The 26,314-nt window shown below is 47.5% G+C and overlaps 1 protein-coding gene across 2 annotated transcripts; it reads right to left on the reverse strand.

The window, feature by feature from the left end:
• Positions 1 to 7,001: 7,001 nt before the first annotated feature.
• TSPAN33 (tetraspanin 33) lies at positions 7,002 to 25,826 on the reverse strand. Of its 2 annotated transcripts, none has more exons than XM_027101965.1 (8): positions 25,461 to 25,826; positions 13,152 to 13,209; positions 12,361 to 12,485; positions 11,966 to 12,040; positions 10,752 to 10,847; positions 8,838 to 8,966; positions 8,276 to 8,437; positions 7,002 to 8,066 (listed from the first exon to the last, which is right to left on the reverse strand). In XM_027101965.1, exons 1-8 carry the CDS (start codon positions 25,560 to 25,562, stop codon positions 7,965 to 7,967), a joined length of 849 nt encoding a protein of 282 aa, XP_026957766.1. In that variant the 5' UTR covers positions 25,563 to 25,826; the 3' UTR covers positions 7,002 to 7,964. The 2 variants fall into 2 exon arrangements, with proteins under 2 accessions (XP_026957766.1, XP_026957765.1); XM_027101964.1 differs by having other exon boundaries at positions 12,361 to 12,488; positions 25,461 to 25,824.
• Positions 25,827 to 26,314: the final 488 nt, after the last annotated feature.

The following is a 26,314-nucleotide window of genomic DNA, read 5'->3' on the forward strand; positions in this document are numbered from 1 at the left end:
ATTATTTCAGAATAAAATCATTTTTTAAAATTGAAGGCATTTTTTGCAATTCCATGATGGTCCAGTGGTAGCACTCTACGCTTTTTTTTTTCAAGTAGCTTTATTATTTTTTATTTTTATTTTTATTTTTGGCTGTGTTGGGTATTCGTTGCTGCTGTGCTGAGCGGGCTTCTCATTGTGGTGGCTTCTCTTGTTGCGGAGCACAGGTCCTAGAGCGCGTGGGCTTCAGTAGTTGCGGCATGCAGGCTCAGTAGTTGTGGCGCACAGGCTTAGTTGCTCCGCGGAACGTGGGATCTTCCCCAGGCCAGGGATGGAACTCGTGTCTCCAGCATTGGCAGGAGGATTCTTTCCTTATTACACAGCAGGTTCTTATTAGTTATCTATTTTAAACATATTAGTGTATACATGTCAATCCCAATCTCCCAATTCATTCCACCACCCTGCCCCCCACTTTCCCCCCTTGGTGTCCATATGTTTGTTCTCTACACCTGTCTCTATTTCTGCCTTGCAAACCGGTTCATCTGTAGCATTTTTCTAGATTCCACATATATGTGTTAATATACGATATTTGTTTTTCTCTTTCTGACTTACTTCACTCTGTATGACAGTCTCTAGGTCCATCCACATCTCTACAAATGACCCAATTTCGTTCCGTTTTATGGCTGAGTAATATTCCATTGTACATATGTACCAAATCTTCTTCATCCATTCATCTGTTGATGGGCATTTAGGTTGCTTCCATGACCTGGCTATTGTAAATAGTGCTGCAATGAACATTGGTGTGCATGTGTCTATTTGAATTATGGTTTTCTCTGGGTATATGCCCAGTAGTGGGATTGCTGGGTCAGCAGGCAGATTCTTAACCACTGAGCCACCAGGGAAGTCCCAGGACTCTGCGCTTTCACTGCCAAGGGCCCAGGTTCAATCCTTGGTTGGGGAACTAAGATCCTGCAAGCCACTTGGCTCGGTCAAAAAAAATTGAAAGCATTTTTAACTGTCTCATCCAAAAGAGCACCTCTTCCATCAGTCTCTACCCTCAGAGCCTGCTTTTTCTTCCTAGCCTATATCGCTACCTGACATCATAGTATATGTAATGCATAAGATATAACATATTTTGTATAAATCTGTCTTCTCCAGTAGACTTAAGAAGGCAGGAACTTGTTGTGTTCTCCATTGTGTGCCTGCTGCTAAAATGGCACCTGGCACATTATCTTTGTTGAATGAATGCATGCGTTTACCTGCCTTCCTGTAGGTATACATTTTGTTTATTTTGTCTAAACACTAATTGGCCCTTACAGCCTCCTGCCAGAAAACACCTTTATCAAGGTATCCACCCCAGCCTCTCTATTTAGAGGAATTTCAGTTGCCTTTTTCAGTAATAATATTTTAATACATGCAATTTTCTAGTGGGGAAAAAGCATTTGATCCCATTCTGTTTATTCCTTCCCGGCTCCAATCCGGACTTGTGGGAATATATCTTCATTTAGTGTCTTTCTGGGATAGTTAAAGCTTCAGCTATGAGAAGGCAGCTAAATAAAGGTTCTTGAATCTGGACAGAATTGACCCTATGTTCCTCATAAAAAGCTTCAGGAGGTCAAGGCTTCAGACCGAGTTGTTCAAATATGTAAAATGAAGAAATTTTATAGGAAAAAGAAACCATACAAAGAAAGATCATTAAGCTCTCAGCCATCTATCTTGTTACAACTGGTCATAATATATTTTATTGTGCATCTGTGGTAGGCAAAATAATGAGTCCTAAAGATGTCCACATCCTGGGGCTTCCCTGGTGGCGCAGTGGTTAAGAATCCGCCTGCCAAGGCAGGGGACATGGGTTCGAGCCCTGGTCTGGGAAGATCCCACATGCCGCGGAGCAACCAAGCCGGTGTGCCACTTGAGCTACTGAGCCTGCGCTCTGGAGCCCGCGAGCCACAACTACTGAAGCCCACGTGCCACAGCTACTGAAGCCCATGTGCCTAGAGCCCATGCTCTGCAACAAGAGAAGCCACTGCAATGAGAAGCCCTCGCACCGCAACGAAGAGTAGCCCCCGCTAGCCGCAACTAGAGAAAGCCCGCACACAGTAACGAAGACCCAACGCAGAACAAAACAAACAAAAAAAAGTCCACATCCTAATCCTCAGAACCTGTGAATATGATGCCTCACATGGTAAAAGGGACTTTGCAGATGGATGTGATTAAGGTTAAGGATTTGAGGTGGGGAGATTAGCCTGGATCATGCAGGTGGACCCAATCTATTCACATGGGTTCTTAAAAGCCGAGAACCTTCCCCAGCTGCAGAAAACGAGAGAGAGAGTGTGGTGAGAAGGACTTGATCTGCTGTTTCTGGCTTTGAAGATGGGAGAAGGGAACTTCAAGAAGCTGGAAAAGGCAAGGAAAGAGATCCTCCCTTGGAAATTCCTGAAGAAATGCAGCCCTGCCAGCATCTTGATTTTAGCCTGATGAGACCCATATCAGACTCTGACCTACAGAACTGCATGATAATGAGTGTGCGCTGTTTTATGCACTAAGTTTGTGGTGAGGTGTTATGGTGGCAATAGAAAACTAATATAGCATCTTACTGTGATTATAGCTTTGCTATGAGCTTTGCTTGTAAGCAACAGAAACCAAGTTGAGCTTCCTTAAGCAAACAAAGCAGGCTTTTCTGTAAGCACACAGTGTCTCAGGGAATCCAAGGGAGGACAGCCGTGGAGCTGCAGAAACATTGTAGGACCACAGTGAAAGCTGCTTCCAGGAGTATCCTTCCTCGGCTCCCTTTTCTCTGCCTCTCTGCCCCACCCCCAATGTGTTTCATTCTGCTCTTTCTGTAAATAGACTTTCTCTGCTACTTAGTCCATAAGGTGTAAGAAGCTGAGCCTCAGATTCCTTTTTTCTTCTTTCTCCACCACACCAGTCAGGCCAGGCTGTGACTAGAATCTCATTTTCAATTCCGAAGCCCCACAGAGGGAACTCGGTTTGGGTTTATGTTAGGGTTACAGTTTAGGTTAGATGCCTGTTATGGGTTGAATTGTGTTCCCCCAAAAAAGATATGTTGAATCCTTAACCCTCCAGTACTTCAGAATGTGGCCTTATTTGGAAATAGGGTGGTTGCAGATGTAATTAGTTAAGATGAGGTCATACAGCAGTAGGGTGGGCCCTTATTCCTATATGACTGGTGTCTTCATAAGAAGAAGAAATTGGGACACGGACACAGAGGGAAGATCACCGTGAAGATGGAGGCAAAAGTTGTAGTTACGCTGCCACAAGCCAAGGAATGCCTGGGGCTACCAGCAGTTGGAAGAGGCAAGGAAGAATCCTGTCCTAGAGGCCAGAGGGAGCACAGCCCTGCCAACACTTTAATTTCAAACTTCTGGCTTCCAAAACTGTGAGACAATAAGTTCTGTTTTAAGCTACGCAGTTTGTGGTACAGTTGACTCTTGAACAACATGGGTTTGAACTGCACTGGTCCACTTATACATGGAATTTTTTCAATAAATATGTACTACAGTACTGCATGATCAGGGTTGGTTGGATCCACAGACGCAGAACTGTGAATACAGAAGGCCAACTGTAAAGTTCTCAGGATTTTCGACTACATGGGGTGTTGGTGCCCCTAACCCCTGCGTTGTTCAAGTGTCAACTATACTTTGTTATAGCAGCCCTAGGATACTAATACAGTGCCCAAGCCTGATCCAGTAAGTGCTGTCCAGGAGACCAGGTCTTATAGTACAAATATGGCTTCTCAAGACTCACTCTTATGGCTTGGCAGTAGGGGGCCAGTTTCCAAAGAAAGAAGAATCCCTGTGAGCTGGGCAGATGCACTGAAAAGCTGTCCACTCTAGTTCTCGACAGCTAGGACACAGATAATATTCTGATTTTCATTTTTGTTGTTCATTTTGCTTTATAATATCCTTTTACCTTCTGGAATGAACTGCAGTGTATGATGTGAGATATGAATCTGAGTTACTTCTCTTCCGTAATGTAATCCATTTGTCCTAACAACTTTTATTAGTGATTCCTCTCATCATTGTGTTGCTTCCTGTTTACTAGTCAGTGAGTACTGATGATTAAAAACTTTTCTGGAATCTCTATGCTATTCCATTCATCTGATTGCTTGACCAGGTCCCTGGCATGGTAGTGAGGACTCTCGAGCTTAACTTCCAACCTCAGTTCTACAGTGTGGTTACCCATCTCTGAGTGTTCTACCTATGGCAATTTGGAATATCTAGTTACTCTTAACTTTTTTGGGGGCGGGGAGTGGGTTTACAAAATGTTCTTGACCTTTTTAGAGTAATGGACCAGAAGAACTCTTGTGGTGGAAGAAGCTGCGCTGTTCCCCTTTTTTGAAATTGGTCCCTGGCCCTGTTAACATATCTGGTCTTTGGGATGAGAACAAGTTAGAAAACAGTAAAGGACCCACATATCAAACTCTGTAATAAATATGTACCTGGCACACAGCAAGCACACAATAAATGTTAGGTAATTACTAGAATGAAGGCCAGACAACACCTACGTCAAACTCTTGCCAATATCCAACAACAGTCCATTTCTACATCTCCCCCACCTTTAAGCCATGCATGTAGTGGGAAGGGGATGTGATAGGCTGAATAAGAGCCACCCCAAAATGTCTATGTCCTAATCCCAGAAATTCTGTGTATATACCTTACATTGTAAAAGGAACTTTATAGATATGGTTAAATTAAAAAGAATTTGAAAAAGAACAGATACATGTATATGTATAACTGAATAATTTTGTTGTACACCTGAAACACAATATTGTTAATCAACAATACTCCAATATAAAAAAGTTAAAAATTAAAAAAAAAGAATCTTAAAATGGCAGATAATCTGGATAACTTAGGTGGGCCCAAATTAATCACAAGAGTCCTATAAGAGGGACATAGGAGAGTCAAAGTCAGAGAAGAAGGAGATGTGACCACAGAAGCAGAGGTTGGAGTGATGTGCTTTAAAGATGGAAAAAGGGGCCAGGCACCAAGGAACACAAGTGGCCTCTAGAAGCTGGAAAGTGGATTCTCTAGAGCCCCCAGAAGGAACTTAGCTCTGCTCACACCTTGGTTTTAGCTCAGTGAGACCCATTTCAGATTTCTGACCTCCAAAATTGTAAAATAACAAATTTGTGTTGAATTAAGCCACCCAGTTTATGGTAATTTGTTACATCAGCAATAGAAAACAAATACAGAGGAAATTAGAATTTCATTGAACATTCTGCAAAATTTGCACTCCTGGACTCAAGTCCTTGTTTAAATTGTAGGGTTTGAGGCCCACAGACCGTAGGGGTACCTTTCTTGCCATGCCATGCCAGACAAATATTCACCCTCCTTCGGGCCCTTTCTGTCCACTTCTGCTCATCCAGCCTGATCTCCACTGCCGCAAGAATCTTCTTCCATTCACCCACCTCTGAGGCCTAGATTTGATAGCTGTTCTAAGATACTGGTGTTAACCCCACATGCTTGAGACTAGGGTTTTTAAACTGATAGAAATTCAGGGAGCAAATTAAATTGAAACGTGAAATAATGATGAGAAACCTTTAAAAAACTGGGCATTTTCTCTCCTAGTATCAGGCCAAAGAGAAAGAAAGCTAAAAAGACACTGAGAAACGAATCTAGGTAAAAACATTGAACTGCACTATAAGCTCCTGAACATTTAAAGCTCAGGGCCTTTTAAGGCCTGGGACTTGGTGGGAAATTCCCGACTCCTTTTGTATCAGTACAAGCCCAGAAGGCTAGATATAGTGAGAGACAGTAGAGACTTAAGTAAAAGTGTAGTTTGGAGTTCAAAAAATCTGGATTTGAATCTTGGTTCTGCAGACTTGCGTTCCTGGTCTTTTCCTCTAAAAGGCCTTAAGCAGCCCCCTACCAGGTAAGCTCCTCAAAATCGGTGAACCAGGAAGGTGCATCACCCCGGCTCCCTAACACCGAGTTCCTGGTCCGCATCACCAAATGAAGGAGCATAAAATGCCACTCTCTGGCACTAAGAAAGAGCGCTTTTTTACTCTTCTCTCCCAGAATAAAAGGCCCTTACTTTAAAAAAAAAAAAAAAGATTTTATTTTTTCTTTCCGTTCTGTTACTAGCTGGAGCTAAACATTGGCTGGGGCCCCAGGTGGCTGCTGGAAAGGCGCCCTCCCAGGAGCAGAAGGCTTGTTTAGGGGAAACTGGGGGCGGGGAGAGAATTCTAGGCTCTGCCCAGCGCGGTAGGGCTTCTTCCATCTTTCCCCGGCCAGGCCAAGGCCCTAGTCTGAGCTTCCCAACTGCAGAGCTAAGCTAGGTTAGGAGACTTGGGGGACACTCACCGGGGAGTGGGGTCACGCAGCCCTCCCCCTCCTCGCGGGCGGGGTGGGGGAGGCGCGGCCCAGCCGCCGCGGGGGTGGGGACCACACACGGCGCCACGGGGCCCCGCCCCGGCCACGCCCCCCGACGCGCCAGCCGGGTCTCCCTGCTCTCCGCGCTCGCCCGCTCTTCTCCGCGCGAGGAAGCCCTGCGCACGGCTGGAAATTTTTTTCTGGGTCTTCAGTAAAGCAAGATGGACCGCGGTACCCAGCTCTTTCAGATAAAGATGGAGGAGAGGGCTAGAGGGTCTAGACTGTGAGTGAAGAGATGGCCTTCCTCCTCCTCACTCCCCCCCACTCCCTTCCCGGCGAGAGGGCTACACAGTGATTTACAGACGTATCCTTCCCTAACCCATCCGGAAAGTTTTGGGTAGCAAAGTATTTTAGTTAGGAAAAAAAATTAACGTCAGGTTTGGGGATAAAATTATGCTGTTCCCAGATGCGAATGGGGAATCTCTTTATCTAATTTAGACTGGAGGGGGCGGGGTTGTGGGAGGGGAATGGTGCATCTGCTAGAGGGAGCTGGGGTGAGTGGTGGGGCCGGGGAAGTACGGTAGCGTTTAGGAGTGTCCAGTCCCCTGTTGGAGGGAGGGCCCACCGGCCGGGCCCTTCTACCCCTCCCTTCCCAGTTGCCAGAATGGAAAATTCATGGAGTCCAGGTTAGCCCAGGTCAACAAACTTTTATTGCCATTTCTGGCTCCCCCAGCCCCAGCAAGATCCCTGCTTACACTGTAGAAATACTGAGCTAGCTCTGGTGCAGAGGAATGGGCGGCGGGGGGGGGGGGGGTACCTCTCTTTCTCTGCACACTGCCAAGGTTAAAAAAAAGAAACCCACTTACTGGAGAGCGAGGGCCATACAGGGGTGCAGTTCAAGGGGACGTATGGCTCAGTCCCACCTCTGCTGGCTGCAGAAGATAGAGACCATGGTTCCAGACATTTTTTAAAGGAGGGGAGACGGGGTGAATTTGGCTGCTTGTTGTACCCCTTGCAGTTGCTGCCACGTTTCCATGGAAATGAGGGAGGGGCAGGATGTAGCTCACTCTGACTACCTGGGAGGATGGCAGCACAGGCAGTTAGTAAACACAGGGTCTTCCCCTCCTCCCTCCTCCCCAGCACATACGACTGTCCCCAGCCGACCCCCACGCTCATTGCCTGCTCCACTCCCTCCCCTTCTGGAGCTGGTATCATGCCAACCGGACTCCAGGCAGGGCGCACTGGCAACAGCCAGAATGCGAGTATGTGCGGCAAGCTCAGTGGCAGCCTCAGCAGGTCTGTCAGTTGCAGTGCTTCGGTGGAAAGCCTGTTGCCCCCACAACTCTGTGCGACTGCTCTGCTCAAGCATCTCTGCTCAGACAAAACAAGAACAGAAACCCAAATGGTGGAGGGTAGAAAGAATACAAAATAACAATGCTGAGAGCTAGGATGGGGAGAGGAGGCACATCCTTCCCAGACTTGAGCCACCTGTGTACCCTGCCTTCTGGCATCTGGAGTTTGCTTCTTGCCACTGGGCCGTCGCTTGTGGGGCTGGAACCCAAATCTCCATTTGGTGCTGAGAGCTGTAACCACTGCCGTTGGTCGATGAGGCTCGCCTGTTGCCCTAACAAGGAGGTGCAGGATGGATTCTCAATACCATGGGTCAGCCCGGTGCTGCTGGTTGTAGAGCTGTAGTTTGATTTGATCTTTGATCTGACTCACGAGGATCATGGACAGCAGGATTCCCACCAGCTGGGAAAGGTGAGAAGGAATTGGGTCCTCAGCAATGAGTGATGCCCTTGTTTCCTCTGACTCAATCTTCCCAGTGCAGTCGGCACCATCACATCTCCTACCCTTCAGTAACGTTAGTGCCTGGCACCCTAGCTGAGCCCCAGGTGCCCTCCCCAAAACAAAGGAGTCTTTACAGAATTGTGGGACCACAGTTTTACAGGGTAAGTTACCTGGGGGATGGCCAGGCCCAGTGCCACACCACCAAGTACGAAGAGGTTGCTGTGTATCCAGTTGACCAGTCTGTCAATACAGCCATTGGTGTAGATGACTTTACTAGCTTCCAAGTAGTCAAGGGCCTGCATACCTTGGCCGCACATGGTGTTGATCACTGCCTGGGAAGAGAGTTGAAAAGCCAGGTGGGACTCCCATTCCAATAACTTTTTCTTAGGGGCCCTAGCTGATGGGCTTCCCACCCTTCCTAAACTCCTAAATTGTTAGAGAATATATGTGGAGGATGCTACGTTGGAAGTTGCTAAATGCAGACTTCTCTTCCTCTGAGACGTCTGAGTCCAGTTCTCCTTGCCTTAGAGACCTGTGCCTTCTGAAACCCCAAGTGGGCTACAGGAGTGCAAGATAACAGAGCCATCAGATTGGAGTGAAGAAAAACATCTGACAGCTGTTCTACAAAACTGACTGGCTAAACCAGGGGATGGAGATTCCCAATAGCAGCTGCCCTAATCAGAAAGTAACTCAGATCACTGCAGGAGGAAATGAGGCGGGATGTGTGCTCACCTGGTTGGGGGTAGGCAAGCAACAGGAGTAAGGCACAGAGCAGCGCTCACGGCTGGGGTTGTCTTCCGAACAGTTGAAGTACATGTTCAGGGACCAGTCCTTGTAGGAAATCCCTCCACAGCAGCCAAACTGCAACAAAGCCCACCACAGGGGTTAAAATTACCACCCCCATCCCCACACTGAGGTGACAAGGGGAACTCTCAGAGCAACCAAAAGTCTATGGCAAGCTTGCACTTGTAAGCTCACGTTGTGTTGAAACACAACCTGGAACCTGGAGCTCAAGCTTCTTAGTGACCTTCCCCTAAAGAAGTTTTCTCTTCTTAATTTCTATCATTTTATATGTCTTGTTATAACTTGCTGTATATATTTTTTGTTTCACACACTCAACTATGAGCTCCTTGAGGGCAGTTTCTGGTTCTGCAGTCCTGTATAGCATAGAGCTTCGCAAAAGTATATGTTCCAAAAATACTGGCTGAAATAAAGCATCAGTGCTACAAACATTTGCCTTAATATAGAGGAAGCACAGGAGGAGACTCTTCAATATTGTGGGCCATAATTACACCATGAAAGCAAACAGGATCCAAGTCAAGAGTGTTGCACCAAGCGAAGGGGAACTCAGCTCTGGTCTCAAAAGCACTTTTGTTTCAAATTTAAGTTCTGACTCATAGCAGCATTATTCACAATAGGCAAAAGGTAGAAGTGACCCAAGTGTGCATCAAAAGATAAATGAATCAACAAAGTGTGGTATATACATATGATGGAATATTATTCAGCCTTAAAAAGGAAGGAGTTTTGGCACATCCCACAACATGGATGAATCCTGAAGACATGCTAAGTGAAACAAGCCAGTCGCAAAAGGACAAATACAGTATTCATAGAGACAGAAATTCATAGAGATAGAACATAGAATGGTGGTTGCCAGGAGCTAGGGGGAGGGGGAAAATGGAGAGTTAGTGTTTAATGGGGTACAGAGTTTCAGTGTGGGAAGAAAGTTTTGGAGATGGACAGTGATGAGGGTTGTACAACAATGTGAATGTACTTAGTGCTACAGATCTGTACACTTTAAGTACACTTAAAAATGGTGAATTTGATATTATGTACATTTTGCCATAATTTTAAAAATCTGACTTTTGAATTGGTAATATTAAAAAATCTGCCCAGTTCCCCCTCCCACTATAAGTAACCACTTATAATGGTTTCCTTCATACCCTTCCAGATTCCTTTTGCAAACGTGAATACATATTCTTTCCTCTCTTTTTTTACACAATTGGTAGATTACTATATATACTGTTCTTTGCCCTTAAAAGTACTTTTTTTTTTTTTTTTTTTTTTTTGCGGTACGCGGGCCTCTCACTGCTGCGGCCCCTCCCGTTGCGGAGCACAGGCTCCGGACGCGCAGGCTCAGCGGCCATGGGTCACGGGCCTAGCTGCTCCACGGAATGCGGGATCCTCCCAGACCGGGGCACGAACCCACGTCCCCTGCATCGACAGGTAGACTCTCAACCACTGCGCCACCAGGGAAGCCCTAAAAGTACTTTTGTTTGTTTGTTTGTTTGTTTGTTTTTGTGGTACGCGGGCCTCTCACTGCCGTGGTCTCTCCCGTTGCAGAGCACAGGCTCCGGACGCGCAGGCTCAGCGGCCATGGCTCACGGGCCCAGCCGCTCCGCGGCATGTGGGATCTTCCCGGACCGGGGCACGAACCCGCGTCCCCTGCATCGGCAGGCGGACTCCCAACCACCGCGCCACCAGGGAAGCCCTTAAAAGTACTTTTAAAGCTACGTGTTTTCTTTTTGCCAGACCCCTTCCCAGAATCCATTACCCGGCAGGTGATGAGGGTGAGGTGTCTCTTGGGATGGCATTAACTTTTGCCCACAGCTTCCTGGACCACTAGATGACCCCCCTCTTAGCCCATACCTTCTTCTGGCCAAAATCAATGAGGTTCTGCAGGTCCAAGTCATCTCGGTAGTGCACAATGGCGTTATTGATGATCTCACTCACCTTCCCCCGCGCCTGCCAGAAACACGAGGAGGGAATCAGAACACAGGACTAACCCCTAACCAGCTCCTCCCTGCAGAAATAGCAATAGACAGTGGTCATCCTTCTTTATTTAAGTCAGCCTTGAAATCAGAACCAAGTCCTAGTGATGGAAGATGGCCAATTCCGAAGCCTGTGCATCTCTGGGCCCTCAGGAACCTGTGGGCAAGAAAAATGCTGGTCCTGCTATTGCCTCTTCTCAGAGCCACATCTCAAGATAATCCAATATTTATCTATCTCTGAATATTATTACACAAAATACTTGTTGACTGATGCAAAGCAGCGAAACTAGTTTGTGTGTGTGTGTGTCCAGGGGCAGGGGTGTGTGTGTGTGTGTGTGTGTGTGTGTGTAAGTATTTAGTAGAAAAGGACTTACTGAGCTGAGGCACTGACCTCTAGTGGACATAAGAGAATTGCATCTCTTTAGACTCTAAACAGATCTGTATCGTATTAGGATTTTACTAAGCCCGAAGGACTAGGACATTCTGAATTAACTCAGTGGCTCTCAAATTCATAGTTCCACCATGGTCTCTTCCTTCCTGCTTCATTACTTTTCTCAAAGTTTCCTATCCATAGTCCTATACTCTGCCCCTGGTAATCATTTGCCCTTTGGGAAAAAAATTCTGGTTCTTAATTAAAAGGGCTGTCACTGAATGGCAGACCACTCCCAGATATGGTAAGAGCTGTTCAAAGTGTTGTTTACTTCCCCCTTTTCTTACTTTCGTTTATACCAATAAACAATTTTTAAAAGAAACAAAAGGCTCTTCACGTTGTCTGTGGTTCACTTGATAAGTGAATTTTACTCAATCATTTGCCGTTAAAGTTTACAGACTATTTTAACTTTTGGTTCATAGAATTTACCTCCCTGTTGGCCTCTCAGACTGTCAGAGGAAAACACCTTACAATCTTGAAATCCTCTTTAAATATGGCAACTTTAAAGGCGATTCATTCATCCCTAAGGATAATCTTTCAGAGGCCGATGCTTCTCAGGGGAAGGACCACTGTGGTTAATTAGTCAGGCTAAGCGCGGGCAGGAACCTTCCCTTCCTCCCTCTGGTTCACATTTGAGGAGGCCCCGTGACTCCCAGTGTTACCTTGTCTGAGAAGACGAAGCCCAGGACCCCGGCTGCCAGCTGTAGCAGGAACACGATGGTGAGACAGAGGGAGAACTGTGGGGAGCAGGCGGAAAAAGGAGGCAGTCTGTTACCATGCTGGGCAGTAGTTCTTCCCAGGACCACGGCGAGTACTGGGGGTCCACGGGGCACTTTCTCCTAGGTGTCCCACACACAGGAAAGGCAGCTGCCTCTGGGACGCTGTCCTGGGGGTGGTCACCCTGTGCTGGGTCACCTGGGCTGAGCTCTACAGTGAGGAGTGGACAGCACAGACCTTGGGGGCATTGAGGGACAAAGGAACCTGAAAGGTTTCAGGAATGAGAGGCACGTGGAGGAGAGAGGCCAGGGCATTTCTGCGGGCGCCCCTGACCACTCACCGTCTGCAGGAGGCAGATGTTCTCCCGGAGAGAGCCGATGCAGCCGCAGAAGGTGAGCAGGAACATGAGGATGCCCACCACGATCAGCAGGATGGCCGGGTCCATGGCCAGGCAGGCCAGCGCTGCTTCTGGGGGAAGGGGCTGTCTCTCAGTCTGAGTCTGGTGCTGACGGAGGTGGGGGGTACCAGGGAGGGGGTGGGGTGCCCCCAAAACTGCCCTCCTCCCCTGGTGGGGGATTCTCCAGTGTGGCTGGGGGAAGGTTACAGGAAGCAGTACTGCCCTCCCATGGGGAGAAGACAAAGGGCCCAGAAGGGCTTGTGGCGTTTAATTTGAGAAACTAACAAAAAGTAAGAGCCTTTATTCACAGGCTTAAGAGAGGAGGGACCACTTTCGCTCCAGAAAAGAATTAGAATGGCATTAGGCTCATTGGCTTTGCAGATTCCGTTTCCTGGAGACTTTGTGCAGAGGAATAGGAATGAAGGTTGAGTTACTCCAGAACAGAGGGAAGGAAGGGCTACAGCCCCCGGTTACTCTTTGCACCCGGAAGCCTACCTTCTTCCTTAGACACCTCCTAAGCCTAAAATGCAGGCAGATCTCAGAAGACTCGTGGGAGCTCAGGGAAATCCAGGTGAACTGGCTTGGATGGCCTGATGGAGTAAGCCTCTAGGATTTGGCTAGAGGGTGGCTGCCCCCTATAGCTCCATAGCTTATGTGGGAAGGAGGGCTGAAAGACCAGGGCTGAAAGAGGCAGCGAAGAGTCGTGGGGAGATGCACGGGGACCTACAGCTCACCTGCGTGCTTCATCAGCCGAGCGTAGACTCCCACGGCAACCATCACCATGGAAATCACCTGTGGAGACAGGGAAGGAGCCACACTCTGAGATTTTGAAAATCAGGGAGCCCTGATAGCCGTCAGTAACCTTAAAGCAGAGTAGGAGGAGGACGACTCTTCCTGGACCCAGAAATGAGCATCTTTTTCTTCCCTGGTGATACTATTGATAGAATCTGTCAGTGCTTTACCTCCATGAAAAGCTTATACCAAGATTATCTCATTTAATCCTCACAACACAGTTATCTTGTGAGGCGGCTATTATCCCCATTTTACAGATGAGGAAATTAAGGCAATGCAAGGTTAAAACAGAATAGCAGTGAAAAACATGAGCTTCGGAGTGAGTTGAACCTGGGTCTGTGCTGGACAACTCTCTGAGCCTCAGTTTCTGTATCTGAAGATGGTAATTTAAAACAACTACATTTAATAAGATTACTGTGAAAATGAAATAAAAGAATGCATGGAAAGCATTTAACACGATGCCTGATAATAAATATTATCTATCATTACTAAGGATTAACTTGTCCAGGGTCACATAGAAACTATGAAGTTCTGAATTTGAATCCAGCTACATCAAAGGGGAGGTCTTAAAGCTGACGCAGGCCTGGGTAGATGCTGCCAGGTCTCTAACCCTCTTGGAGGTCAATATGGTGTCAAATGCAAGAATGAAAGTACAAACCAGTGTGAAAGAATGCGTGGGTGTAAAACAGCAGAACTACCTTGCAAAGGAAACTTTTTAAACCCTGATTCCAGTGTGGAACAGAGAAGTTTAGACCTTTCAAACTTCCTGGCTTCTGTCTCAGAGAACAAACCCATCCGAGACCACCAGCGCTCCCTAAAGGGGCCTTCTCTATGCCCCGCTCTATGCCTCCAGGAGTGCAGGGTGGCCCAGTGTGCACATCCTTCGGTCACCCTTCCTTTGTGCCCAGTTCCCAGGCTGGTGCTAAGAAGCAGCTGGCTATCACCATGGCAATAGCGGGGGCCAAGCTCTGGCTGGAGGGAGTTCTCAGCAGCAGGGACTTGACCAACTCAGTGGTGAAGGAGAGGGCTGGCTGCACTCCACTGTCCGGCAAGACAGAGACCATCTTGGGGCTTTGGTGGGAGAAGGGAATTGAGCACCCATAGCAGGTAACAGGGTCAGACTAGCCCCTCAGTAGAGACACATTTTCCTTGGGAAACTCTACCAGCTGGTGCATTCAGCAGGAAATGGGAAACCCTTGTCTAAAACTGCACCTTTCAGGACTCTTCTCAGCTTGTACAGCCCCTTCTCCTTGGTCCCCAATCATTTGACGCCGCCTCTGACTCGGGGCCAGATGTGTGACGTGCTGGCCCTCACACTCTTTGTCCAGGACAGAGGGAGCTACTTGCAGAAAGAGCTGTGTGAGGGGCTGCAGGTGCCAGCTGGCTTCTTGTCCCACAGCACAGCCAGGCTCAGGGAGCAAGGGGGAGTTGGTGGGAGGCAAGGAAACCACACAACGGAGACCCCGGTTACCCCACGGGCCTGGAAGCACAAGCCCTTTGCCAGAGTGATCAGGCATCTCTATCTGCCCTTTAAAACTCACCACAGCCAATTACGGTTCTGAATATCACTTTACTGAATCATTAAAAAATATGTATCTGCTCTTTATTTCTGTTGCTCCCAGGCTCCTCACTGTTTTGTCACATGTTAAATTTTCACTAAGGTGTATAACTTTCCACAAAGACGGTCTCTGATTAAATCCTAACACAGCTAAAACAAGAAAGGAAAAGTAAACAGATGCCATGTGTCACAGGGTAACTTCATTCCATGGGTGGGCTTGTAATTATAGCAGTTGCTCTGTCTCTATCTGTGGTAGGTAGAACAGCGTCCTCCCAAAGATGTCCATTCCTAATTCCCAGAACCTGTGAATATGTAACCTTACACGGCCAGAGGGGCTTTGCCAATGTGATTAAGGACCTTGCAACTGGGGAGATTATCCCAGTTGGCCCAATATAATCACAAGGGACCTTATAAGGGGGAGGCAGGAGGGTCTGAGTCAGAGGAGGAGATATGTATGACAACAGAAGCAGAGGTTGGAGTACGTGCCGTAAGCTGAAGAACGTGAACAGCCTCTTGGAGAAGGCGAGCAAATAGATTCTTACCTAGCGCCTCCAGAAGGAACCATTCCTGCTGACATCTTAATTTTTGCTCAGTGAGACCTGTTTTGGACTTCTGACCTCCAGAACTATGAGAAAACTAATCTGTGTTATGTTAAACCATTCAGTTTGTGGCAGTTTGTTACAGCAGTAATAGGAAACTAATATACTGTCCAAATCCAATTCATCAGCTGTTATGTAGGAGATACTCTGAGGACTGCAAAGATGAGCAAGATGTGGTCCCTGCCCTTAAGGAGGTGTATCTGTTACATGGGAGGGGGCAAGGGCATCTAGGGCCTAATGCAGTGCTTCTTAACCTTGGCTGCCATTAGAATGGGGGGCACGGAGGAGAACCTAAAAACTCCTGATGCCTACGCTGCACCCCAAACCCAGTATATCAGAATTTCTGGCGTTAGAACCCAGGCAACAGTGTTTCTGAATGCATACCAGGCGATTCCAACATGAGTCAAGTTCGAGAACCACAAGCCTAAAGCACACTCAGCCGGGGATCTAGAGTGGGTAGGTGCCGGCTATGTGAGAAGCAAGACTAAGACGTTAATATTATCATTAATATTTAATATGATCATTAATGATACTGCTCACCTGGAACTCACTAGCTAACTCTAAAATTCTGCATTTCTGTCATGGATCTGCCTCTTTACCCTGCAGTCAGGCTTGCCCTTTCACACTTCTATTCCTGCCCACATCTCCCACCCTGAATTCCTCAAAGCTGCTGCCATTCCAAAGTTAGTGCCGCTGCTGTTAACAGCATAACATTTTAGAGCTGAGTAGAAGCTTAGAAACGAACTCAGCCACTCACCATTTTTTTTACAGATGAGGCCAAAAGAGGTAAGTGATATTTGACCAAGTGCACGTGGGTGCAATGGCAATATCTGGACTAAACCCCATTTCCAGTCTCAAGTCGGGTACTGTCTACAATATATCAGTCTTTGCTACAAAATCTTATGACACCCTACAATATCACCAATGATCTCCTTTCATGATGGGAATGGAGATAAAGACACTTCTCTTCCTAGAATAGCTTTTCATATTCTGGCTAGAATGAAGCCTTGCTGGAAACTTTCAAAAGCTAGACAGTTTTTAAAATAGCTGAGTCCAGCCAAAGGCATGTTCTTGAAGAGTTGTCAATCAAATTATATAAAATAATTTGCACGCACCAGTATCTTTATCCTTATGTAAGGTGAGTAATCACCTTATAAAGAAAATAGCCATCCCCTGGGCTCCTTGGAGAAATGGCTGATCCTAGGACTGGGGTGGGAAATAGATAAGTCTGGAGCATCTTGTGGTGCCAGAAGGTAAGGAAATGCTCAAAAACAAACAAAACACAAAAACAAAACCCCACATTCGTGTGGCTATGCCAAAGAGACATCAAAATAAAAGAGTATGGAGTTGCTACCCCAAATATAAAATAAATACCCATGAGTCCATACTGATATAAATGACTTAATAAATAAATAAATGGGGGAGAAAAGACAAAACCCCCACGCAGAAGAATCCCAAATATTTTATGGAGGTACTGCACTGTCAAGAAGGTGGCGCATAGTAACTTCCTTCCAAAGAGAACAGTATGGAAAAGGGGGGAAAAGATTAACTTTACAGTGGAGAAGCCTGACTACCTCAGCCAGGTGATCAAGGTCAACGTCAACAGAGGTCATTGATATATGAGATTACGTGATGAAAATGGGACTTCCCTTCTGTGCTCTTCCTTCCCCAAACCCATAACCCCAGTATAACCATGAGAAAACATCAGGCGAGTTCCAATAGAGGGACATTTTACAAAATGTCTGACCAGTACTCCTGAAAACTATCAAAGTCATCAAAAACAAGGAAATTCTGAGAAACTGCCACAGCCAACAAAAACCTAAGGAGACATGACAACTAAATGAAATTCAATATCCTGGATGGGATCCTGGAACACAAAAAGGGCATTAAGTAAAAATAAGGAAATCTGAATAAAGTACGGACCTGAATGATAATGCCATTAATTGTAACAAATGTATCATACTCATGTAAGATGTTAATAATAAGAGACACTGTATGTGGGATATATGGGAAGTCGCTGTACCATCTTCTCAAAAGTTTATGCAAAACTAACACTGTTCTAAGAAATGAAATCTATTTAAAAAATAGTCACCCTCAATTTGTTAGTCTTGTAAATCCACACTTTTTAATATCACATTTTCTTAAACTGGGATTCACTTGCATGCAATTTTACAACCTTTAATGAGGGTGATTTCTGCTTATACCAAAACATATGGCAGTGGATCTTAAAACTGTTCAGATGACAAGGCACTAACAGTGCTCTGCTGGTGTACTCTATACGATCTTGACCTATCAGATTCTTTTTGAAGCTTTAATATGCGACTACTACTATCTAATTTACAGTCATATTTAACTTTCCCCAATTATCCCAATAATGTCCTTTATAACTGGTTTTATTTCCCCTTTTTTCTGGTTCAGGATCCAGTCAAGGATCACGCATTTAGTGATCAAGTCTCCTTTAGCCTGGAACAGTTTCACAGCTTTTTTTCTTTTCTTTGTTTTTGGTTTTTCAAGACACCGACTTTTAAAAAATCATGGTAAAATACATATACCACAAAATTACTCGTTTTAAAGTGTACAGTTCAGTGGCCTTAAGTATATGCATATCGCTATGCAACCACCACCACTATCAGGTTCTAGGACATTTTCATCACCCCAAATATAAACGCTGTACCCATTAAATAGTCACTCCCATTCCCTCCACTCCTCCAGGCCCTGGCAACCGCTTTGTCTCTATGGTTTTGCCTATTCTGCACATTTTCTATAAATGGAATACATAACATGTGGCTCTTTGTGTCTGCCTTCTTTCACTTAGCATAATGTTTTCAAGATTCATCCATGTGGTAGCATGTAAGAGTACTTCAATACCTTTTATGGCCTAATAATATCCCATGGTATGGAGAGAACCCAATTTGTTTATCCATTCATCCACTGATGGACATTTGGGTTGCTTCCACCTTTTGGCTGTTGTGAATAGTGTTGCTATGAATATCCATGTACAAGTTTTTGTTTGAATACCTGTTTTCAGTTCACTTGGGTATAGACCCAGGAGTGGAACTGCCAGGTCATATAGTAATTCTATGTTTAATTTTTTAAGGAGCTGCCAAACTGTTTTCACAGCAGCTGCACCATTCCACATTCCCACCAGCAATGTACGGGGTTCCAATTTCTCCATATCCTTGCCAACACATGTTCTGATACTTTTTCTTTTGACACTGAAATTTTTTTTGGTAAGTCCAGGCCAGTTGTTTGGCTTAATGTCCCTCAATTTGGATGTCAGATTGTTTCTTCCCAATTAGATTCAGACGACTTTTTTTTTTTTTTTTTTTGCGGTACGCGGGCCTCTCACTGCTGTGCCCTCTCCCGTTGCGGAGCACAGGCTCCGGACGCGCACGCCCAGCGGCCATAGCTCATGGGCACAGCCGCTCCGTGGCATGCGGGATCTTCCTGGACCAGGGCACGAACCCGTGTCCCCTGCATCGGCAGGTGGACTCTCAACCACTGCGCCACCAGGGAAGCCCCAGACGACATATTTTTGACAGGAATATTACACAGATAATGTGTCCTTCTCAATGTGTCATGTGAGGAAGCATGACATACTAATTTCTATCACAGAAATAAGGAACAATTTTACTAACAGATGATTCAGCTGTTAGACGTATGTCTCTGCATCTCATAAAATAATATGGCGATACTCTAAGTAGTTTCCTAGTTTTCCATAATGTTTGTTGCTACTTGTCCTCTTCCCTTTGCCTTCTGCTTGCACTTGGTGGCAGATAAGCAGCTGTTGTCTTGGAGAGAAGATGGGAGAAAACAGAAAATGGAGAAAAGTCTTTCCGTTATCTTGACTTTTTTTTTCTGTAAATCAGGAAAAGACAGTTATGATTTGATGTGAGGAAAACCCTTATTCTAGCCCCTAGGACACTATTTCACAGCCATCAATACTAAGAGATAAGTGGTTATAGGGCCCCAAGTTGAGGTCCTGAACAAGAGCTCTTCTCCTGGCTCTAATGCTCAAATGCCGAAAATTACAGGCAAATTAGCTCTTGGAATCCATTTCCACTGGATTGTACCTTAAGACCAATGCGGTGTGAAAAGCTCTGAGGAGTGGACCTAGGGAAGGTCCTTAAAGACAACAGTGGAGTCTCTGTTCCTATTATATATAGGAAACTTCTTTGTAAACTATAAAATATAAAGATGCCACTAATTGTCATCTCCCTCTGGCTAACAGTAGGAATGTGAGCAAGGGTGTTCAAGGCTGAAGGAAGTCAGGCTCAGGGTTGGCCCTTACCTAGACTCAATCCCCACCTAGTTGCCCCTCGTCAGGAGGAGCACTCATCCTAGCTCTCCAAGTCCATCCCCAAAAGGTGAATTGGCTCTAGGAGCCAATTCTAACAACGATGTAACAGCTACCTTTTGTGGAGTGCTAAGGGCCAGGCACTGGACTAACCACTGTATGTATACTGTGACCACAACCCCAAGAGGGTGTTAGGATCTCCACTTTATAGAACTGATGCTGGGCGAATGCACTCAGTAAGTGAGTGGCTAAAGAGGGACTGGAATGTAGGTCCACATGGCTCCAGAGCCTTATGACCTCGGCCACATGGCTGCCTCCCTCTCTGTCTCCTACCAGGACATGTGTATTCACTTCCAGGCATCATGTGAGGTGGGAAGGAGCTGCCTGCAGTTATCTTGGGTGAGCAGTGGGTAATCTCCAGACTGGGCGGGGCTCAGGCAGGGGTAAGTAAAACAGCATCAGGAAGGCCCTGCAGGACCCAGAGGGAAGTCCCTGGAACGGCTCCTGAAAGGGGCAGACGGGGCATCACCACCCAGGGCCCGCCAGCCACCGAGAGAAAGCCCGGCCTGTCCGCCTTCCACATTCTAAAGTCCAGTCTGCATGAACTGGGTGGATCTGTCTCAGAGTCCTCACCTCTTTTTTGGAATAAATCTTTTTCCTGTTCTTTTGAAGGTGGCGGTGGGGGACAGCTGAGAGTAGAGTGATTCCCTGCATGGGAATCAAAACACTGTCCCTTCCCAGAGGGATACTGGGAGGGAGGGGTCTGTACCTCCAGCTTCTCAGTCCTTTCTATCCTTATTTCTGGATGAAGTCAAAGAAATCACATCCTGTAGGGCCTCCTCTCTCACTGCCCAGGATCTGCACACACTGGTCCTACAGTGGTCATCCTGGCACCACCATTGTTCCTGGGTTTCTGAAGTGGCAACTATCTGTCTGAAACTGGTTCTTGGCTTTCTCCCTCTGGATAGGATGGAATTGTCCTGCTGGAGTAGAGGAGTCCACAGGGCTCTTTCCTCTCCAATGTCTGGGCCAACCCTTTAGCTCCTTCCTTAGGCCATGGCTGGTTTTGGTTTTCCAAGGGTATAAACGAGGAAGGAAAGTTCACAAGTGCTCAAAATAGTATAAACACGCAAACTCACAGCCTGGAGTTACCAGCCTGACACACAGCCTGCTATCGAGACTCTAAGAGATGCTTTTCTTTTATTCTTTTTAAAGGCTGCTTGAAGTTTATGATTTCCTACTTGGTACAAGGCAAACAGAGCTATCTGGGGAGTTAAGAAGGCATACATGTGACTTGACAGCAAAGTGTGTGGTTCTTATCTTCATTCTTGGTATCGTTGTTGTTGTTGTTTTTATAAAAGTAATGTGATAGGGACTTCCCTGGTGGCGCAGTGGTTAAGAATCCGGCTGCCAATGAAGGGTACACAGGTTCAAGCCCTGGTCTGGGAAGATCCCACATGCCGCGGACCAACTAAGCCCGTGCACCACAGCTACTGAGTCTGCGTTCCAGAGTCCGCAAGTCACAACTACTGAGCCCGCGAGCCACAACTACTGAAGTCTGCATGCCTAGAGCCCATGCTCCACAACAAGAGAAGCCACCGCAATGAGAAGCCTACGCACCGCAACAAAGAGTAGCCCCCACTCGCTGCAACTAGAGAAAGCCCGCACGCAGCAACAAAGACCCAATGCAGCCAAAAATAAATAAATAAATTTACATATTAAAAAAATAATACTGTTATAATTCATTTATTGCAGGCTGGTTAGTCTATAGGGAAAGGAGGGGAAAAATGGGGGAGGAAATGGGCTCTGCCTCCTAGCATATTTAAGTAGTTGTGTGTGTGTGTGTGTGTGTGTGTGTGTGTGTGTGTGTGTGTGTGTGGTGGGGGGATGGGGGCATAAGGGACCCTGTCACTCAGGAGGGGCTTTTGCCAGGCTTGATGCCTGATCATTTCCTCATGGCTTCTGAGCCAGGTTACAACAGATAGTGTTGCAGGTGGTGTGGGGCATCCTGAGTGCCCTGGGGACTCCAATACAGCGGTCCTAGGCAGGAAAGTGAATTTGTTGACGAAGATACCTCACCAGAGGCCTGGATCCACCTAGGGAAGACCTGGAAGGGGGTCCACGTGTGCTGTGTGTGGTAATTAGGCCCTGAGGAAGATGCTGGAGGGGATGGCTGCCACGTTTTCTGACCTGGCTTGAGGGAGGGGTGCCAGGCCCACTGAAGAAAAAAACAGGACAATACTCCAACCAAGAATGCTGGAGGACTTAACGCTGTGCTGCATCCTGAAAGGCTAGTGTCCATGAGAGAGGGAGCAAGGGCATCATGCCTCCACCCTGTAGGCTCTGCTCTCTCATTCCCCACTCAATAAACATTCAGTAAGTACCCACTCTCTGCCAAACACAGCTGGGCACTGAGAATCCAGAAGTGAATAAGGCAGTCTCTACCCTCGGGAGCCTGAAGTCTAGAGGGGGAGAAAAACAGAAACACATAATTGCAGCACAGGTAAAGAAAGATCTGACAAGCAAAATATGTACGAGGCGCCACGGGAGCCCTGAGGCATCGCCACTAAGGAAGCCTCAGCTGAGACACAGGGGCAGGAGATCTGAGCTTCTGGGCTTTGCCTGACTCAAAAGCCACTCCAACTGCTGCCCTGGGTGGGAAAAGGATCAGCAAGGAAGGAGATGGTTGCTGTAGGCAGCACTGATAATGTTCCTGCCAACGTATGCCCAGAATGATAAAGCATGTACCAGCCCACTCTCTTCCCTCTGCACAGAGCTGTCCAATACAGGGAGGTAAAGAAAGTCAGCGACTTCTTAACTGAAAGACTAAAATACAACTTTTGTGATCTTGAGGCAACTCTCCAAGCCACAGGATCCTAACAATCAGTAACCCAGCAGCACAATTCTGGGGAGAAAATCAGAACTCCTGGGCAAAAGGGGAAGTGAGATTTGAAACATGAACAGGTGGAATAGGTCCTGGTCCCAAAGGAGCCAGGAGCTTTCTGAGTCAGACACCAAATGCCCCAAGGATCAGGGCTCTAAGAGAAGTAGCAGGGATAGCCACTGCCACCACGGAGTATGAGCCCGACAATGCTGGCTACCATCCCAAGGTGATCCAGGCCCAGACACGAACACCATCCATACACAGCTCCCCAGCACCTGGCCGGAATACGCACTCTGTCTGGAAAAGGAGTGGGTTGACAGTCCCAGCCATGGCACTCAGGTGCCTCCTGAGCAGAAGAGGGGAATTTGACTGGGATGGTGGAAGCCTGCAAAAAAACCCCACACTAACCAGTCCCTAAAGGGGGGATGGGAAGACAAATGACCCCTGGTCTGGGCAAGCAGCTCTTCATCTCCAGCTGGCCTTGTGTGGAATGAACTCTGCGGCTCTGGACCTGGGGGAGAAGTGGCACTCAGTAATGCCGAAAGAGTATTGTCCCCTGGGAAGGTCAATGTCCCAAGGATACTGGGGCACAAAAAAGATGCATCCTTAGATCTAGCCTCAGCTCCTGAAGAAAGAAAACAGTCCCCAAAGTGATGCATTCATCTTTAAACAGTTCACAGAGGCAGAAAAAAATGTCTCCTTTAGAGGAGAAAGCTTAAGGACAGAGAGACAGATATATTGGCTTGGGGTCACACAGTAAGCGGGCGTCAGAAAGAAGCTGAGCCTCTTGTCCTTCAGTGTGCCATTTCTAGTGCCAATGACTTCTTATGAGTCTAAAGTAGGGCCAAGAAGGGGCTCTCCTCTAACCTGGGATGGTGCCAGCTTGGTTAGCCAGGTCCTCTGACCTTGAATGAAGCATTTGTACCAAGATAAATGGGTCTATGGAGCCAAACTCTCTCCCTTCCTGCGACCTCTCAAAGTCATTCATCTGGCAAAAGGCCGGTGGGGTAGAGTGGGGAAGTCCAGGAAAATTACTGAGAACACCAGTGTAACAGATGCACCCAGCTGTTGCAGCTGGGGAGCACAGATAAGGGTGCTCCTAAGAAGGCTCCAAAGAAGACGCATGCGAAGCCTTGGTTGATAGAGGAAGTTAGAGTGAGGACCTGAGGTCCCTGGGATGCGGTGCTGGCTCTGAGGATGGCGTGCCTTGGTTTGGGACACTCAGTGAGCATGTAAGAGGGTTCTCAGGAACTTGCTTTTAGGTGGGGGGTTCCCCTTAGGACATCCCCCAGCCTGGCAGAGTGGTGATGAGATTTTCTTCCGTTCTCGCCTGACCTCCAGCTGAAACAGAACCTACACCATGGAACTTGTGTTGACTAGTTAACTACTAATACTGCTAACATCCCAGTCACAGTAGCAGCCATCTGGGCCAAGGACTGCCCCTAGAGGCACTGTGGTTCAGTAGAAAATATCACCAGACCAAGCCCACTAACCAGCTGTTGGGCTAGGATAAAACAACATCTCTATGCTTTGGCTTTCTCATAAATAAGATGCGAGTACTGGACAAGATGTCTTCCAATTTTTTTTTCCAGTTCTAAACTAAAACTGAGAATTTGTTAGGAGTTCAAACTTCATTTCTCCCAGTACAATGGCTGAGAATGAGCTGTCATCACCACCCTCTGGGATTTCTCTCATTTTTCCCAACGGGCTAGCACTTATGTACTTTGTGTCTGTTCACACCACGGCCCCTGTGGAACCTTTCCAGCAACTGGCTTAGCTGCCTAGTCTGCTCCCTCTCCTAGGAAACGTATTTTAGACTCCTCCCTCCTGCAAGTCTGAACTTTAGGTCTCAGGCAGAGGTGGGCAAGCATAACGGGCTCTTAGAGCAGCAGCTCTGGTGTAGTTGGTGCTGGAAGAGAAATTGGGGAAAGGGGGTGGATCTCCCAATGTTCGCAAACCCAGAGAGGCTCAGGGACTCTCTAGACCTGAAACAGGATTGAGCTAGCATTTCATGATCTGGTCCAGCTGCATTCTCAGCTCCAGCAGAGTATTTCTGGCATCCTTGATCATGCTGGATTTTTATGGAGGAGGAGACTAAGGTCTACAGAGGTGAACATATTGCCCAGGTTAGTCAAGTCAACAATTAATGGCAGAGTGGGGATGAGAATCTAGGCAGCCCCGGTCCAATATTTTTTCTATTTTTCCAGCCCCAAGCAGAAGATTCTGAAAGGACCCCTGGACTTCCAGCCCAACATAGGGTCTATTTAAAGAAGCTGAAGACTGTCAAACTCCCGGGGATGGAGCCTGGTCCTGAGAAAGGTGGGGCAAAGTTTGGGACAGTTCTGGGAAAGACATCCACACCTGGAGGCTCTTCCTGTCCTTTCTCAGCCTTTGGAGGGAGGAAGGGCAGCAGAGGCCTGCAAAAGGAAGAGATGAAAGCCCCTTAACTCATTCTCTCTGAGGTAAGGGAGAGGGAAGGTTTGGGTTTCCCTCCTTCCTCTTTCTTCTTTGCCAGCAGGGCCACAGCCCCCAGGCCTGAAAAATCCCCTAATCATGAGTGTGTCAGTGGGTCTGCCTTGGACCAACAGAAAAACCCGCTCCTGACGCTCAAAACCACCTTTTTGGCCTGACATAGACCCTCATCCGATGCTGAGAGAATACCCAGAAGTCTGCACTGAATCCCCTGCATATCCCCCACCCCAACACGCTCTGCAGACAAGGAGCCACTGTGGTGTCTCTGCCTAGGATAAATTACCCCAAAGTACGGTCTTCTCAGAAAACTCGGCAGTGCCGCTCACCACGTTCGCCTTGAACCGGGCATCCGGGGACGACCTCTGCTCAGCGCGGGCAGCCCACTCAACCCTCCAGGGGGTGCCCTGCAGCCCAGGTGCCCCCACGACCCCCAAGCCTCACCCAGAAGAGCATGTTGAAGAAGAAGAGCAGGTATTTCACCAGCGGACTGACGAAGGAGAAGTCCTCCCCGTAGGCGGCCGGCGCCCCGGGTCTCCGGGCCATGGTCCAGCCGCCGCCGCCCCCGGGGGCCTATCTCCCCGCCACGGCCGGCCCACCTGAGCGCTCCGCGCCCGGAGGCATGAGCCGTGCTACGGCCGGAGCCCGAGCGGCGGGGGAACCGCGCTGCGGCGGGAGGTGCCCGCGCCGTGCCTCCGGGAGAAGCGCGGGCAGGGAAACGGCGCCGCTACTGGAGCCGCCGGGAGTCGCGGGAGCTGCCGCGCGCAGCGTGAACGGCAGAGACTCCGCTGTGGCTGGAGGACTAGCCCGGCCCGCCTGGCTCCCAGGAAACCGGGCCCGCCCTCGACCTCCCATTGGCTCGTCTGCCGAAGCCTGATTTCTTATTAGTCGGTCTCTGATGTCACTAAGTATCCAACCATCCCACTTTTCCAAGAGGCGGGGGAGACACCTGTTCTGTGAGGCACAACTTGTTAAAGGGTCAGCGGTTCTACCTCCTCCCCCGAGAAGGAAAGCATCCAGGCTGCAGCTACTCAAGGGAAAAAGGATGAGGAGGAACGCACACTGCATCACGCACCCACGTCCTCTACCCAGTTGCTGTGCACGTATGCAAACACACATACATTAACATCAACAAGTACGTACCCTGTATGTTGAGCAATGCGCTGAAAGCTGTGGGAATGCAAGAGAATAGACATATCCCTGGGTGTGTGTGTGGGGGGGGGGAATGACAATAAAATCAGAGAGATAAAACTAACCTACACATAACAATTGAGAATATTTGAGTAGCTGCAATCCTG

Source organism: Aethalodelphis obliquidens, unplaced genomic scaffold, assembly GCF_003676395.1.
Source record: "Aethalodelphis obliquidens isolate GAN/ISIS:26980383/991018 unplaced genomic scaffold, ASM367639v1 scaffold5, whole genome shotgun sequence".
NCBI classification, from domain to species: domain Eukaryota; kingdom Metazoa; phylum Chordata; class Mammalia; order Artiodactyla; family Delphinidae; genus Aethalodelphis; species Aethalodelphis obliquidens.

Bases quoted from the DNA above. Each gene is read 5' to 3' on its own strand.
- TSPAN33 (XM_027101964.1), bottom strand. From the start codon at position 25,562: ATGGCCCGGAGACCCGGGGCGCCGGCCGCCTACGGGGAGGACTTCTCC. The intron at 13,210-25,460 runs GTGAGGCTTGGG...CTGTCTCCACAG, and splicing joins TCTTCAACATGCTCTTCTGG to GTGATTTCCATGGTGATGGT. The intron at 12,489-13,151 runs GTGAGCTGTAGG...CCCTTCCCCCAG, and splicing joins TCGGCTGATGAAGCACGCAG to AAGCAGCGCTGGCCTGCCTG.